Source organism: Limulus polyphemus, unplaced genomic scaffold, assembly GCF_000517525.1.
Source record: "Limulus polyphemus unplaced genomic scaffold, Limulus_polyphemus-2.1.2 Scaffold553, whole genome shotgun sequence".
In the NCBI taxonomy this organism is placed as follows: domain Eukaryota; kingdom Metazoa; phylum Arthropoda; class Merostomata; order Xiphosura; family Limulidae; genus Limulus; species Limulus polyphemus.
The window spans coordinates 470,459-484,924 of NW_013666163.1; the positions used below are offsets into that span (position 1 = coordinate 470,459).

At 29.6% G+C, this 14,466-nt stretch overlaps 1 protein-coding gene across 6 annotated transcripts in view; it reads right to left on the minus strand.

Moving 5' to 3' along the window:
• LOC106459060 (phosphatidylinositol-binding clathrin assembly protein LAP-like) overlaps nucleotides 1-14,466 on the minus strand; it is a 95,987-nt gene that overhangs the window by 33,256 nt on the left and 48,265 nt on the right. For 2 of the 6 annotated variants that reach the window (XM_022385460.1, XM_022385455.1), the window contains exons 10-12: nucleotides 12,192-12,236; nucleotides 7,822-7,913; nucleotides 848-1,001 (exon numbers count right to left, since the gene is read on the minus strand). In XM_022385460.1, coding sequence (XP_022241168.1) covers nucleotides 848-1,001; nucleotides 7,822-7,913; nucleotides 12,192-12,236 — 291 coding nt within the window. The remainder of the gene's footprint in view (nucleotides 1-847; nucleotides 1,002-7,821; nucleotides 7,914-12,191; nucleotides 12,237-14,466) is intronic. The other 4 variants (XM_022385458.1, XM_022385457.1, XM_022385459.1 and 1 more) reach the window with 4 other exon arrangements.

The following is a 14,466-nucleotide window of genomic DNA, read 5'->3' on the forward strand; positions in this document are numbered from 1 at the left end:
CTTTATTTCTCTATTTGACCCTATGTCAGTCTACTTCATGTAAGTCAAATGCTTTATTTCTCTATTTGACCCTAGTCAGTCTACTTCATGTAAGTCAAATGCTTTATTTCTCTATTTGACCCTTAGTCAGTCTACTTCATGTAAGTCAAATGCTTTATTTCTCTATTTGACCCTATGTCAGTCTACTTCATCCAAGTCAAATGCTTTATTTCTCTATTTGACCCTTAGTCAGTCTACTTCATGTAAGTCAAATGCTTTATTTCTCTATTTGACCCTATGTCAGTCTACTTCATCTAAGTCAAATGCTTTATTTCTCTATTTGACCCTATGTCAGTCTACTTCATCTAAGTCAAATGCTTTATTTCTCTATTTGACCCTATATCAGTCTACTTCATCTAAGTCAAATCCTTTATTTCTCTATTTGACCCTATGTCAGTCTACTTCATCTAAGTCAAATCCTTTATTTCTCTATTTGACCCTATGTCAGTCTACTTCATCTAAGTCAAATCCTTTATTTCTCTGTTTGTCCCCAAGTCAGTCAGTATCGCAGTTACAACATTGTCATAACAGTAACAACTTTTAACCCTTCTCATACAGGTGGGTTTATTGTACAGCAGAATGATAGACATTCTCAAGATCAAATAAAATCTTATTTTAGTCTCTGTGTAATCTTTTTAGAAAGCAAACATCATAACTTTCGATTTTGTAAACGTTCACTTTAAAATTAAAACCAGTTATGTTGTGTAAGATGTATATAAAACTGCATCACTGTCCTGGATGATGATTGGTTGTAACAATTTCCCTAATAAAGTATTTGAGAGAGACTGAAGACTTTTGTTCAAAATACCTTTTGCTGACTCATATTATCTGCTTCTTCTTCAACAACCTTAAGAAGCTGGTCATCTGATTTTAACTCATTGACTTCTTGACCTCCAGCTGTTCCAAATGAACTGCTAGTGGATGAAAAAGTGATGATTGCTTTTTGGAGGTTTGTGGTTAACCTAAAATGGGAAAGAAAATTTGGGAAAGAAAGGGGTAAAATGGAAAAGGACAGTAAGAAAAAAAAGTAGGGTAATGGTGGAAGCAAAAAATAAAAATATCATGAAATAAAACCAAGAATATTTTATCATGCAGAATTCAAGCTGTGGAAAATGAAATAAATCTAAAAATAAAAGAAATCAAAAGTTTTACTATTCATGGTATGATGATCTTCAAATACAGTTCAAACTCAAGTAAAGGCATACAGTGATAAAACAAAATGGGGAAAAAAAAACATCATATATTGCTATTACTAGACAGAAAACACTACTAAAATCGAGACTGTACCTGCATCAGTAGGAAACAAATTCACGTAATTGTAAAATAAAAAAAGTGCACCTCACAAACAATGAGACTATACTGTCAAATTAAATTCTATAATTAACTATCAAACACCTAGGTTACCGATTTGACACACCTATTGTACAGTTTACTTTAATTCATTTAAAAAAAAATAGTGGATGAAATTGTTTTAAATTTGAGATGCAATTTTTAAAGATTATTCATCTTCTATAAAATAAAAAATCTTATTTTTTATACTTATATTAAATATGCTTACCTTTGTTATAGATACCAATCTTATGTCATTTTGCCTTCTTATAAAACTTTCCATTAGATTTTATTCTATAAAACTGTAAATTTTATTTGTTTTCATTCCAAAAAAAACATTGCATACAGTTTTCGTTGTTTATGATCACTGACATACAATAAAAATAACTTTTATACCACACCAAATTTACTACTTAGAAGGTTTCATTTAATATATGTAATGAGTTTTAAACTCGTTTTACATTTGTTTATATCTTTTTTTTTTATATATATTTTGTTTTGGCACTTTTCTTTGCCCATTCAAGCAGTTACTTAGGCTGATAAGGCCTAAATGTAAACACAGCTTAACAAACAGCAATCTTGTTAGCATAAAAATTTAAAGTACATATAATCAAGCTTAGATATTATTACTCCGATCTCTATGCAAGGTTATACTGGAAACCATACTAGCATATATACTTGAAAAGAATAGAAAAACAGATTTCATTATGTGTTTATGTTACTATCCTATGATTTCTCAGAGCTGAGCTATAAACAACCACATCACACTATGACAGCTGAAGTGAAGAAACAGTAATTGGGTTGAAATCAATAAAATTGCATTTTTATTGAAGTTCCAAATTGATGTCATTTTGTTCAAACTATTTCACTCTTTTCTTGGAGACTATATCGTGCTCAGAAACAAAATTCAAGAAATTCATAAACCTTAATTTTGTCTTCCAGAGCATACTCAAATTAACCAACCTAAAATCAAAATTACAAATTTTTAAATCATTGTTATAAAATTCAATATATAAAATTTTTAGTGATCAACTTCGAAGTTTTATAATGTTTTTCATTTAATTGTGCAGTTTTTCTCTCAGATCAAGATGCACTCAGCTGGGTGCCATAGCTAATATGTAGGCAGTCATACAAACCTATGGATAGTCAGTCTTGATGTCTTGAAAACATATCCTAGCAAAGGCATAAGAGCGAGAGAGTTTGGTTGGTGAGTGAATGAGTGAGTGTGTGTGTGTGTGTGTGTGTGTGTGTAGTAAAAGGAAAAAAAGTGAGCACTGTAATTGTCGTACTTTTGAACTTAATCGTGTTTTTCAATAAAATAAAATGTCATTTTCTAGGATTAAAATCAAATTTAAAGTATTGAAGATAAAGAAAAATATAAACAGGTAAATGGACAATTCATACAAGATACAAGAACAGGCTAAACTTCAGACAGGAATCCAATTCTTCTTGACACATACATATTGCACATATCATCTGTTATAATCAGAAGGTCCCTGCTATATGATATGAAATAAATCAGCCCCTTAACAATGAATAACTAATTTTTCAAAAACATCTGACCAGCAACCAGGGTTATAAAGCCAGATGAATGTTAGTCAGCCTGATTCTCTTCACCCTCAAGGGTGGCTTATACCAAATCTAGCTTTTTCACAGGTTTCTGATACTTACAAATAAATGATACAGAACACTTAAGAGACATTATTTATTCTTTGTGAATGATTTTAGCATTGTAAATCTGAAGATCTAACTTGAAGAATATTACAAAACTGATGTTTTAGAACACCAGCTTTTGTTTTCATACAACACAGAGATGTGTTTGGTTTACTTTAGACTTGTTCTGAGTAGACTTTTCAGGCAACTTATAACTTTGCTGTGATCACAAAATATGCACAGCTAAAACTTGATTAGATATTATAAATAAAAGTTATATTTATGCAGGTTACAAGAACTAATGAAAGTCACTTAGAATAATACAGGTAACTAGGAATAATGCAGGTGAGAAACTACATTAAATTTGCACTCTGCAGTATAACTTGGGAAAAACAATACAAGTTTAACTTTTAGATTTTTGGTTTTTTATCTCCTAACAGCATTATCCCTCATAATTCTTTGAACACTTCTGCAAAGGGTTTGCGTATTTTACATAACCTTGTAACCACCATGTCACCATGAAGGTACATGTACAATAACTCTGGATGTACTTAATGTAGCTTCACAAAATTTGGCAATCTTTCAGTAAATATTACAAGTCTTTTGTAGACAATAAATCTTTAATTAAATATTTTCACTAAACATTTGTCTATAAATACATAGAGTCAGTGATGACTGCTCGGAGTACAAAGTGATTTTCATATTAAGATTAAAAATACTTTTCTTTATCCAAAACTTTCAATTTCATGTGTGTAAACTATAAAACCTTTTAACTAAATATCATACGTTTTTTTCTCAGAAACAATTTTATTTGTTATTTTCTCTATTATAACTCTATACAGGGTTAGTCAATTTGACCGACCTCATAACCAACATATAAAATCAAAAAAATAAATCTAAATTACCCTTTTTTACTTTCTAAAATAACTGCAAATTGTAACAGGAAACCACAATCGTTTGTCCTAAATTACTTAAAGCTCACAACACTGTACATCTATTTATACTTAATTTTATTGACCTTTGAATGGTGTCTAACTAATAATCCCACCACACAAGTTGTAAGTCACTCATTAAACATGCAGCTCACATCACTGTACTAAATTGTATGAGCTACTCAAGAATACCTTGTGAAGAAATTTTATTTATTTATTCATTACCTTACATAATCTAACCTAGTAAATTTCTAATTTTTACATCTTTTGTTAATTTTATAATAATAAATAAAGAATAAACATGAAAAACAAGAAATGTAGTACACATTTCTGGGCCTTTTTTTTGGTCAACTGTGAATGAAACTTAAGCTTACTTTTTTCTACTAATAGTACTACTAATTTTTTTATTTAATTAAATAAAGCACCTAAGAAACAAAATAATAACACAAAAAAGAAAAAACAATGTCCTATAACTATCATAATTTTTCTGTTTGTCTAACTAAGTGATAAGAGCCTTTAAAAATTAAGTTCATCAATGAATTTCCTTGAGAATGAATTTGAAACAAAACAACAAAATAGAAAATGCCCTGTACATCATCCAATAGATTAAAACTTTGTATATCTATTGGCAAATTGTGAAAGAAAAGATGTAACAAGTGGCCATGACAAGTGAGTCCAATTGTCTAGTTTATGATTACATAACCAAATAAGACTGAAGGCTATAAGAATTATGCTTTGCCTAAGTAATATCTATGTTATAAGTAACTGACATTAAATTCTGTACTTCTCAATGGGGTAGTAAATAAATTAGAGAAGAGAAGAAACTAAAAAGAATGTCACAATTCTCAAAAGAAGATGGAGAATTTTGTTAAATGTTTCCTTGTAAAATAAGAACTTAAAATTTATAAAACACTAGAATTTGATTTATTACCTACATTTTGCTGCCAAGTTTATTGATATACATCAATAATAAAGTAGTTTAAACTTTGAATGTAACTCTGTAAAAGTGACAGTTTCACAATAAAAAAAGCATTTATTTGCAATAATATTAATAATCCCTTTTTTCAATTACTATTTCATTATTGAGAGAAAGATTAAAATTTAATGATTTTGTGGCTTATATAATTAATAATTCTATAGAATTTTTTTTATAACCAACAACAAAGTTTTTATTTCTTGCATTTTTCATTAAATATTCTTCATTGTAAAATTAATTTTCAGTCGTTTTTTTTTTGTGCCAGAATTGTAGAAAGAACCAATTGCTCAAAGCCATCTTTTTTTTTTAAAGTATCACAATAGCACACATTTAATACATTACGATTACTGAGTGCTAATACAAGCAAAAAAAGCCCTGGATATAACTAACTTTAAGTAACTGGCTTTCTCTCAGATAGCCCAATTTATATTCAAAAAATGAAAAAGGAAGTGATTGGCTGATTAACTGCAAATTGAATTAAATAAGTAAGAAAGTTTAGCTCTAACTGCTATTTTAATATATTTTTAAGGATAGGGGTTGGAAAATTATATTTTTAATGCAACACTTGTCTTTGGGTGGTGGTGGTCAGGTGTATTATTCTTTTTAACTCTATCAGGATGGATACCTGTATTTTACAGAACCTTGTAACCACCATGCAACTACAGTGGGGTACATACTATAACTCTGAAAGTACTTATTGTAACTTCACAAGATTTGGCAAGCTTTCAATAAACTTTAAGTCTTTCATGAACAGAATTTTTAATTAAGCATTTACTACAACTTTCTCCTTAATTATATAGTGTCAGAAGAATGACTGCTCTGAGTGCAAAGTTAATTTCATATTAAGGTTAAGAATGCTTCTCTTCATCTGAAAAATTTTCAAATTTCATTTGCATAATCTCCTAAACAAAAATCAAATGTTTTATTTTTAAAAAAAATTTACATTTTATCTGTTATATGAGGTTGATCAATTTGACTAATCTCGTAACCCCCCTAAAAAAATCAAAATTAGCCTTTTTTCTTTCTAGAATGACTTGAAATTGGAACACGAAACTTGAAGCTTAAATATCATAATAATATACATCTATTTATATTTAAATGTTATTGATTTATTACTCTTTGAACAGTGTCTAAACTAATATTCCCACCATAAAATTTGAAATTACTTGGTGAACATGCAGCTCAGGTTACCCTATTGAATTGCATAATATACAGGTTACTTGCGAGCATTCCTCATGAAAATATTTTATTATTAATCTTTATTTTACCTAATCTAACCTAAAAAGTTTCTAATTTTTACATTCTAGTAACTTTTATAACAATAAATAAATGATATACATGAAAAACAAGAAATAAAGCACTTACTTGGGCCTTCTTTTTGCTGTCAACCGTTGATGACATTTAAACCTACTTTTTATTTTTTCATACTAATGGTACTATTGCAATAAATAATTTTTCACTTAATTACAAAATACTCCAAAGAACACAAAATAATAACAAGCAAAAAGCAGAACGTGTCCCATAACTATCACAATTATTCTGGCTTTCTAATTGTGCAACAAGACTTGTTAGAAATTCAGCTAAGTTTGTCAATGTCATTCCCATGGGAATCAAGCATGAACTTGTAACAAAACTAACAATCATCTGTGCAGAAAACAAGGTAATAAAGTATGTCATTTGATATATTGAAACTTTGGCTTTCTATCAGTTATAAATAATTTAATATTAAATGTCAAAGAACTATTTGTAATTTGAGAAAGAAGATGTGAATAGGTGGGAGGGATCTCATTTGCTAGTTTATGGCTTTGATACCAAATAAAACTGAAGACTATAAATATATGTTTTGGTTGAGCAATAACTATACTATAATGAGTATATTTACATTGAATTCCAAGCTTCTCAGAAGGGTGGTAAATAAATTAAAGAATAGAAAAGACATATAATAAATATTACAGTTCTCATACTAGAGTAGATTGAGGGTTTTTAATATTTCCTTATAAAATTAAAAACTTAAAACTTAAATAACATTAAAATTTGATGTTAAGTTTATTCGTACATTTTGATAATAAAGTAGTTTAATTAAATATTGAATGCAACTCTGTGAAAGGTTGTGACATGTGCACTTTAAGCTATCCGATGCAAAAGGATTAATTACATTATAAAGGGTAGGAACGAAAGACTTTGTAACTTAAGTTATGATGTGATGTCAGACTGTGGATACAAAACCAAATGAATACACAGAAAAAAAAAATTGTGATGCTAAAACATAAAGCAAGAAGGCAAGTGAATATACTGAAAAATACAGATGTGGTGCATAGCTTTGGAACACCAAACCAAATTAAGATACTAAGACACTATTTCTAAAGAGAAATTTGGCAACAAACCAACAGTATATATTGAAAGAAATTATAATCCCTATGACACATTTTTACAAGTTTTGATTTGATAAAAATTAAGTTTTTGAACAAAATATCTAAAACAGCATGGGCTACAAATGGAGTAAATCATTCTGAAAATTTTCAGTTATACAGCAAAATCATCCACCACTGAAACATTTGTGAAGTATCTCTTCGTTAACTGGCCAAACTTTTAATATACAGTAAAATCCTCCTGACAATAATTGTAAAGACATTTTATTATAATGCCCAACCCTAAAATTACCAACTTGTTTGGTGAATAACATCACTTCATGAACTGTTGATAAAAAAAATAATTTTTTAGAGTAAATCATATAAAATTATCTTAAAATACATAGATTAGTCTATAAAATTTTCCACATCTTGCTCATTAAATGGTAAAAGTACGTTTTAGCACTTACAGGTAAAGATTCTGCTCAAAAGCTAGAAATTTTTGATTAATTAGCTCAGTTAAAATCATTCCCAAATACAATACCCTATTCCTGCTGTTGTTGTGCTAGGAGTAGCTTTCTTTCCTTCTAATGTTGCCAGATGCTGTTCAAGGGAATCTAGCAGACTGCTAGGTGCCTAAAAGTAGGACAAAAGTACAATGCTCGTAATAACGACACTTATGTCTGCTTATACATAGAAAAGTTGTAAAGTTGTAGTACTTTAATGTTGTACTAAGTAACCAATTTCACTGCCCTCAACATCTTCAGAACAGTGCATAACTATTTTCATTTTATAAAAACTAAATTTTTACAAAAATTTGTTTCAAAATATTAAAAAAGAAATTTACAGAAGATACACACAAACTTTTTTCAAAATCTAAATAATTAAAAACAATTACTATCAGTTAACTGAAGAATCTCAGTTTTAAAAAACAAAACTTATAAAACTATATTGTGTGCAGTTAAATATTTTGTGGATTGCAGTGAAATATTATACAAGAGGTCTTCACTTTCCATTGTGATTATAGTGAAGCGACTAATGGTGAAGCCAATATTACTATTTAAATAATGTTATAGTAGGGGTTATGTTCCTGGGGAGTTTTGTTCAAGATTTCTTCACATAAATAGTATAGTACTTCTCTGAAAATCCATAAATCTTTATTTAATGGCTTAATAATAAAAAAAAATAGAATACATACATAACATTTACATAAGATGTTTGATGAGGTTGAATAATAAGACCTGCTGGGAGTGGGTGAAGTCACTTATATGAACAGGCAGATGTGTCTGCCTGTTCATCTACAGGTGGAACTAGGTCATCATGATTCTCCTCTTCTTCCTTTTTTTGGAAAAACATGTCAAGAGTCTGTTGCACTGAATCCTTTTTTTCTGTTGATAAAGTTCTTTATAACATTCTATGTTTCCCATTAAAAGCTTGTTCACTAAATAACATTGCTCTCTTGCTGGATCATTTTCAGTGAATATGGCTATGGCTTTTTCAATGTGTTGAAATGCTTCAGACAGTAACTTTGTGTTTAGGTTATGTGGGGGAGGTGCATCATCTACAACATTTCTTCTTCGCTTCTTCCTTCACTCGGTGTGCTTCCAACAAAATTAAATCATCATTAGACAATAGCTCTTCATGAGACTCAAGCATCTCCACTATGTCTGACTCCTCTAGTTACTCAAGTTTTATTATTGAAGCACGATATAATTGGGAGATGGGGTTTTGAATACTCCTTCAAAGACCTGGATAAGCAAGGGTTTTAGCTTAAAATCACGTGCTGCATTACCTCCAAGCAGGAGGGTTATGCGATCTTTAGAAGCTTTCAAGCCAGGTGCTCATTTTTCTTCTTTGGAGATGTAAGTTTTCTTGGGCATCCATTTCTAGTAGAGCCCTGTCTCATCCACATTAAAAACCTGTTCAGATTTGTACCCACCTTCCTCTATTTTTCTCTCCAAAATAGCTTGATACTGTTCAGCTGCTTCCTTGTCAGTACTTGCTCTTTTCCTTGACACTGTAAGATGATGACAGTGGTGGTGCTTCTCAAATCTATCAAACCAGCCACAGCTGGCTGAGAAATATTCCACTTGTAAGCCTTCACCCTCCTGTTGCGTTAAATCTTCATACAGACTCAGAGCTTTTTCCTAAATTATTCCCAAGGTTATCTACGACTCAAGTTGCTTCATGTTGTCAATCCACAGTTAATAATCTTTTCCATAATATCACTACGTTGTCTGGTAATAAAAGTAATATCTCATGATGTAACACTTTCCGCATTTTTCTATATTTTGTCAATATCTGCTCAAATGGAACACACTGTTGTTGATGGCAAGCCTAGGATCCTAGTAATATCAACAGCTCGTTCCCCCTTCTCAAACCACATCAACACATTTAACATCTAAGCAAACACTTTTTTCTGTCTCTTCTTTTGTTAGGTGGTAGGAAGAACTACCACTTACTTGGGGTTTGGAACTCATTTTACAAAGTCCTTGACTCTCTTACCACACATGCTGTCACGTGCCGAGATTATTGCCCCGTTAGTGTTAGTTTACAACCGAGCCTACCTATCAATAGCATTTGTTTAGTAACATTTGTGCAAGTTTTTTAAAAGTACACTGTAGATTTTTACATATTTTTAAATATGAAATTTATTATACTATATTTATTAATTTAATATTTGTCAACAATAAAAAAGAGCAACGACAAAATAACGGGGAGATGAATACTGAGGACTTACTGCACGTACTTTTATAGATTTGTTCAAATTTGTAAAATAATCCTCCATGTAAAAGCATTCACAAAAGTATTTTCTTTTCAAAGATCAATTTGTAATTACCTTTCTCTGAATATTTTTAATCATTAGGGATTACATAAACTACGATACCAATAATAAAAAAAATTACTATTTAAAATTCACTCACTAGTGAAAGCAGGAATCCATTCTACAAACTTGTGTAGATGCAAGATTTTAGTTGCAAACATATACAACAGAGAAACAAAATGATTTTAACAACAAAAGACAGACCCAAAGATACTTAAAGCAAAGACCTAAGTAGTGTTTTATAATAATTTCTAATACAACATTATCATTCCATGGGAACACAGTGCCACCTTCACATGTTTCAGACAAAAATAAAGTTTATTGTAATTAATAGTTTTATCACCAAATGAACTAGCAATGTATGATCATAATGGTGAAAACTAACAAAATACAGTTAAGGGTTGCTAGACTGTGGAAAACATGGAATGCGATATTTTAACTTTGATATTTGCAGGTATTTAATAATATATATATTGCAGGCCTTTAAAATTAAAATATAAAAAACTTTATTATACATCATTGTACTATGACTGAGTATTACAGGTAGCTCTTTGATAGATTAAAACAATCAAAAGTTTGTTGCTTGATTTAACATGGCTTTAATTTAGGAATTTCACACAAAAAACAATTAATTGCAGCTGAGTTACCATGGATCTCAACAAAAAAAAAAATTAAACAATTTGACATAAGAGTAGTTTATATTCTTTCCATTATCTTAGCATACCAACGATACTTTAGCATTGTAAAAACTAAACAAATATTTCAGTTTAATGATGAAACAGCTTAAAATATATTAGTTATTTAACAGCTTTAAAGTATTCTTCTTTAAACTTAACAAAACTTAATTTCTTATCAAGATTAACTAAGTCTACATAGTTTAGTTTCATTGAAATTGTGTTTGTAAGTGATTTATTTCTCAAGCTCAATGCATGTATTAAACAAGTATTTGAAAATAATTTTTAAATATTTTTTATTTTGCACATACAATCAATTATATCATTTTAAACTATACATAATGCAACATTACTTCTTAAATATTTTAACAAAGTTTATTTTTACATACACAAACTAAACAGAACCAAAAAAATAACAATAAAGTGAAATAAAGAGAACTTTTTTGAAAAGAATTAAGAAAATTTAGCACCAAAGGTGTATTTTTTTTTTGTCTGGGTAAACCATTTTTCCATTTATTCACTAGCCTAGTCAATTATGGGACTAAGATCTTTCTTCTACATCCAATCCTGATGAAATACTCTTGTTCATTATTCAAAACTTGTACAACTTCATTATATATCATCTCTCAGTACCATCACCAGTTTCATACATCTTACGCCCTTAAAGCCATATCCATAAGAAACTTTGGCTCAGGGTACTGTAATAGCCATTTTTACACTCCCACTACAGGTACTGTAGTACCAAGATTTTCTCAATTTTACTACGTGTACTATAATAGCAAGTTTTCCTCACTTCAACTTCCCAGAAATGGGCCGAAGGCCACTTGGAGGGGTCACCTGTTTTAACAAGTTGCACCACTATACAGTAGTGTGCTGTCTGTCAGTCAGTTGACCCTAAAATGACATCACATACAAGACACTTAACATTGCAGTTTGTACCGTCGTGACATCAGTAAAGTATGCATATGTCATGAATCATGAGAAGAATTATGAACTCTGTAGGCTATCATACGGAATGACAAATGAACTTCAAAAAGCAAGAAATAAAAATATTTGTTATTCTTAATTTTGGTTTTATTTATTCTTGAAACAAAACACTTTAAGGGACCCCACATAAAGAGTACAATACTATCCTCACATTGTATTGCATGTACTATAATAGCAAGCTTTCTTCACTTCTATTACTGGTACTTTAATACCAAGATTTCTTCACTTTTACTATATGTACTGTAATAGTAAGTTTTCCTCACTTCTATCACAACTACTGTAATAGCATATTTCTCTTACTTCAATTTACAAGTATCATTAAGTGGAATACATGTAGCCAGGGATAAACAGGAGATAAAAGAGCAAGGAATGTGGAATATATGAAAATAATGGTAGGAGTTCAACTATTCAAGTGGTACATCAACTCACAGTGCTCAGGCCGAACATAGGCAGGTCTCTACAGGTTTGGCTCAGCTAAAGGGGAAAAAAAAAAAAGAAAGCAGAAAACAATTCTGTCACGTCAAAAAAAAAATATAAAAAATATCCTAACCCTGGGAGCAAAAGGGATGAAACCTATGCAAATAGACACAGTAGACTTAATTTAATTAATTGAAATGTAACATTTCTTAACTCTGTTTATCATATTTTCTTAATTATTATCTTGCATACACATGAAAAAAAAAAGATTTAAGTGGAAAAAATTAATTAATAATTCTCTCTTAATGAAGAAAAACAAATCCTTTCCCACTTGGCATTCTCAACACCACAAAATGGTCTGCTATTACTTATTTACTTTTTTAAATTTAGGTACACCTCTATAACACTATGAATATGCATCTTTAATATAATTTAGTCATGAGCATAAACTAACCTTGACAATATCCCCCCCCCCCAAATAATCAGATTCAACCTACTTTTTTTCTCTCTTCTTTTTTTTAGTTTTTCCACTTAAATGATACCATGTTAACAAGTCAGAAAAAATACTGCTTGAACAGTTCTTTTAAGATAACCCATTTGATCATTTTCACCATTAGGGTAAACAACATATGATAAACTTAATCTTTAACTTGTTAGATACTATGACTAGGTCTTTCAACTAGCAAAGCCCAACAAAATTAAATCACTTGTGTGGAATGTACCAATACGTACACAAATCACTGAAAAGAATGAGACACTAGTCAACCGTTTACTGATAATAATCTATGTTTTGCATACAAAGAAAAAAATTATTTAAAATAGCTTTTATTGGGTTTAAAATATAGTTTGTTTCCATTATATATTGCTTTTTAGGTTTAAGATGATGTAGTCTATTTACAAGGACAGAATTTATTGTTGAGTTTCACAAAGTTCAGTAGCCACTACATTTGATATCTGTGGTTTTAAAAGTTAATTTCAGCAAAGTTAATGTATCATTTTAAAAATATTCCTTCCTATTTCAAATTAATACCAAAAAATTAGAGAATTTTCTGTTGCCTTATCAAACCCTATGTATATATATAGATATACGAAAAAATCATACAGCACTAAGATAACTACTCCAAGTAGGAAAGGATTAAACAATGAAAAAAAAACAACTAACAAAGTAGATCTAATCGATAAAAAAAAATAACTATATACAAAAATGAATCTAAAACAATAAAAAGTTTCATGCATACTCCAAAATAACAAAACTTTTACATTCTCATCCGCATAAAAATTATGTAGAATTATAAAATGTACTTAAAAACCAGTGATTAGAAAATTAGGTAGTAAACTGATATATAAATAATATAAATACATATAATTCAAATGAAAATAGTTTTTTCCTGAAAAATCTTTTCCTTTCAATATATATTTCTATAGTTTCTGTATATGAAAAATTCATTTTCAATCATCACTTACTGTTTTTCAACAAAGATACTATGAAGCAGTGTTATTGTTCACCAAATGGTGTTTGTATTTTTGATTCCATTCAACTAGATTCTCATAAAATATCTTGAAATGAAAATATCGATACTTTATTCATATTTTGAGAACACAAAAACTAAACACAGGAAAATAATATTAAATACAAAATCTAAAAAATCCCAATGAACTATAATATATTTCTGAATGCATGGGATGAATCACTCAAAACGTTGATAAAAAATCAAGAAATAAACCGAACAAAACAAGAATTACTGAGTAAACCTACAGGTATCAAATTAATAGGAAAATCTCTTACTTTCATGGAAATATCAAGAAAGTACACTAAATTGTCTTTTCTTCAATTTTCAAACATGTATTTCAGTAAATAAATAGTCTGTGAAATTTCAGTGGAAAAATGTTAGACCTTACAAAGCCATACAACTCATTTAACCTACTACAGGTGGATACTACACTAAAGCAAAAGATTTATAACTAAAGAGGAATAAGATGACAAAAAAATAAAAAACACCCGTAGTTAAATATTATTACACTCAAAAAGTGTAGTCAATGAAATTATCTTTAATATGCAGTTTAAGCAACATCTAAAGTAGCAGTAAGAAGAATGCCGCAGCAAACAAACCAAAAAAAACTAATAATGTCATCTCTGAAGTCCATTTACTTAAGAACATGTTCAAATGAAACTGTACTAGTTATTAACAAACCATAGTTTATAACTAAAAAAATGCAGAAACCTAGTCTAAGGAAGCACCAAATTAAACATTACATGCGGGCAGTGGTGGGATTCAGCCAGTTCACA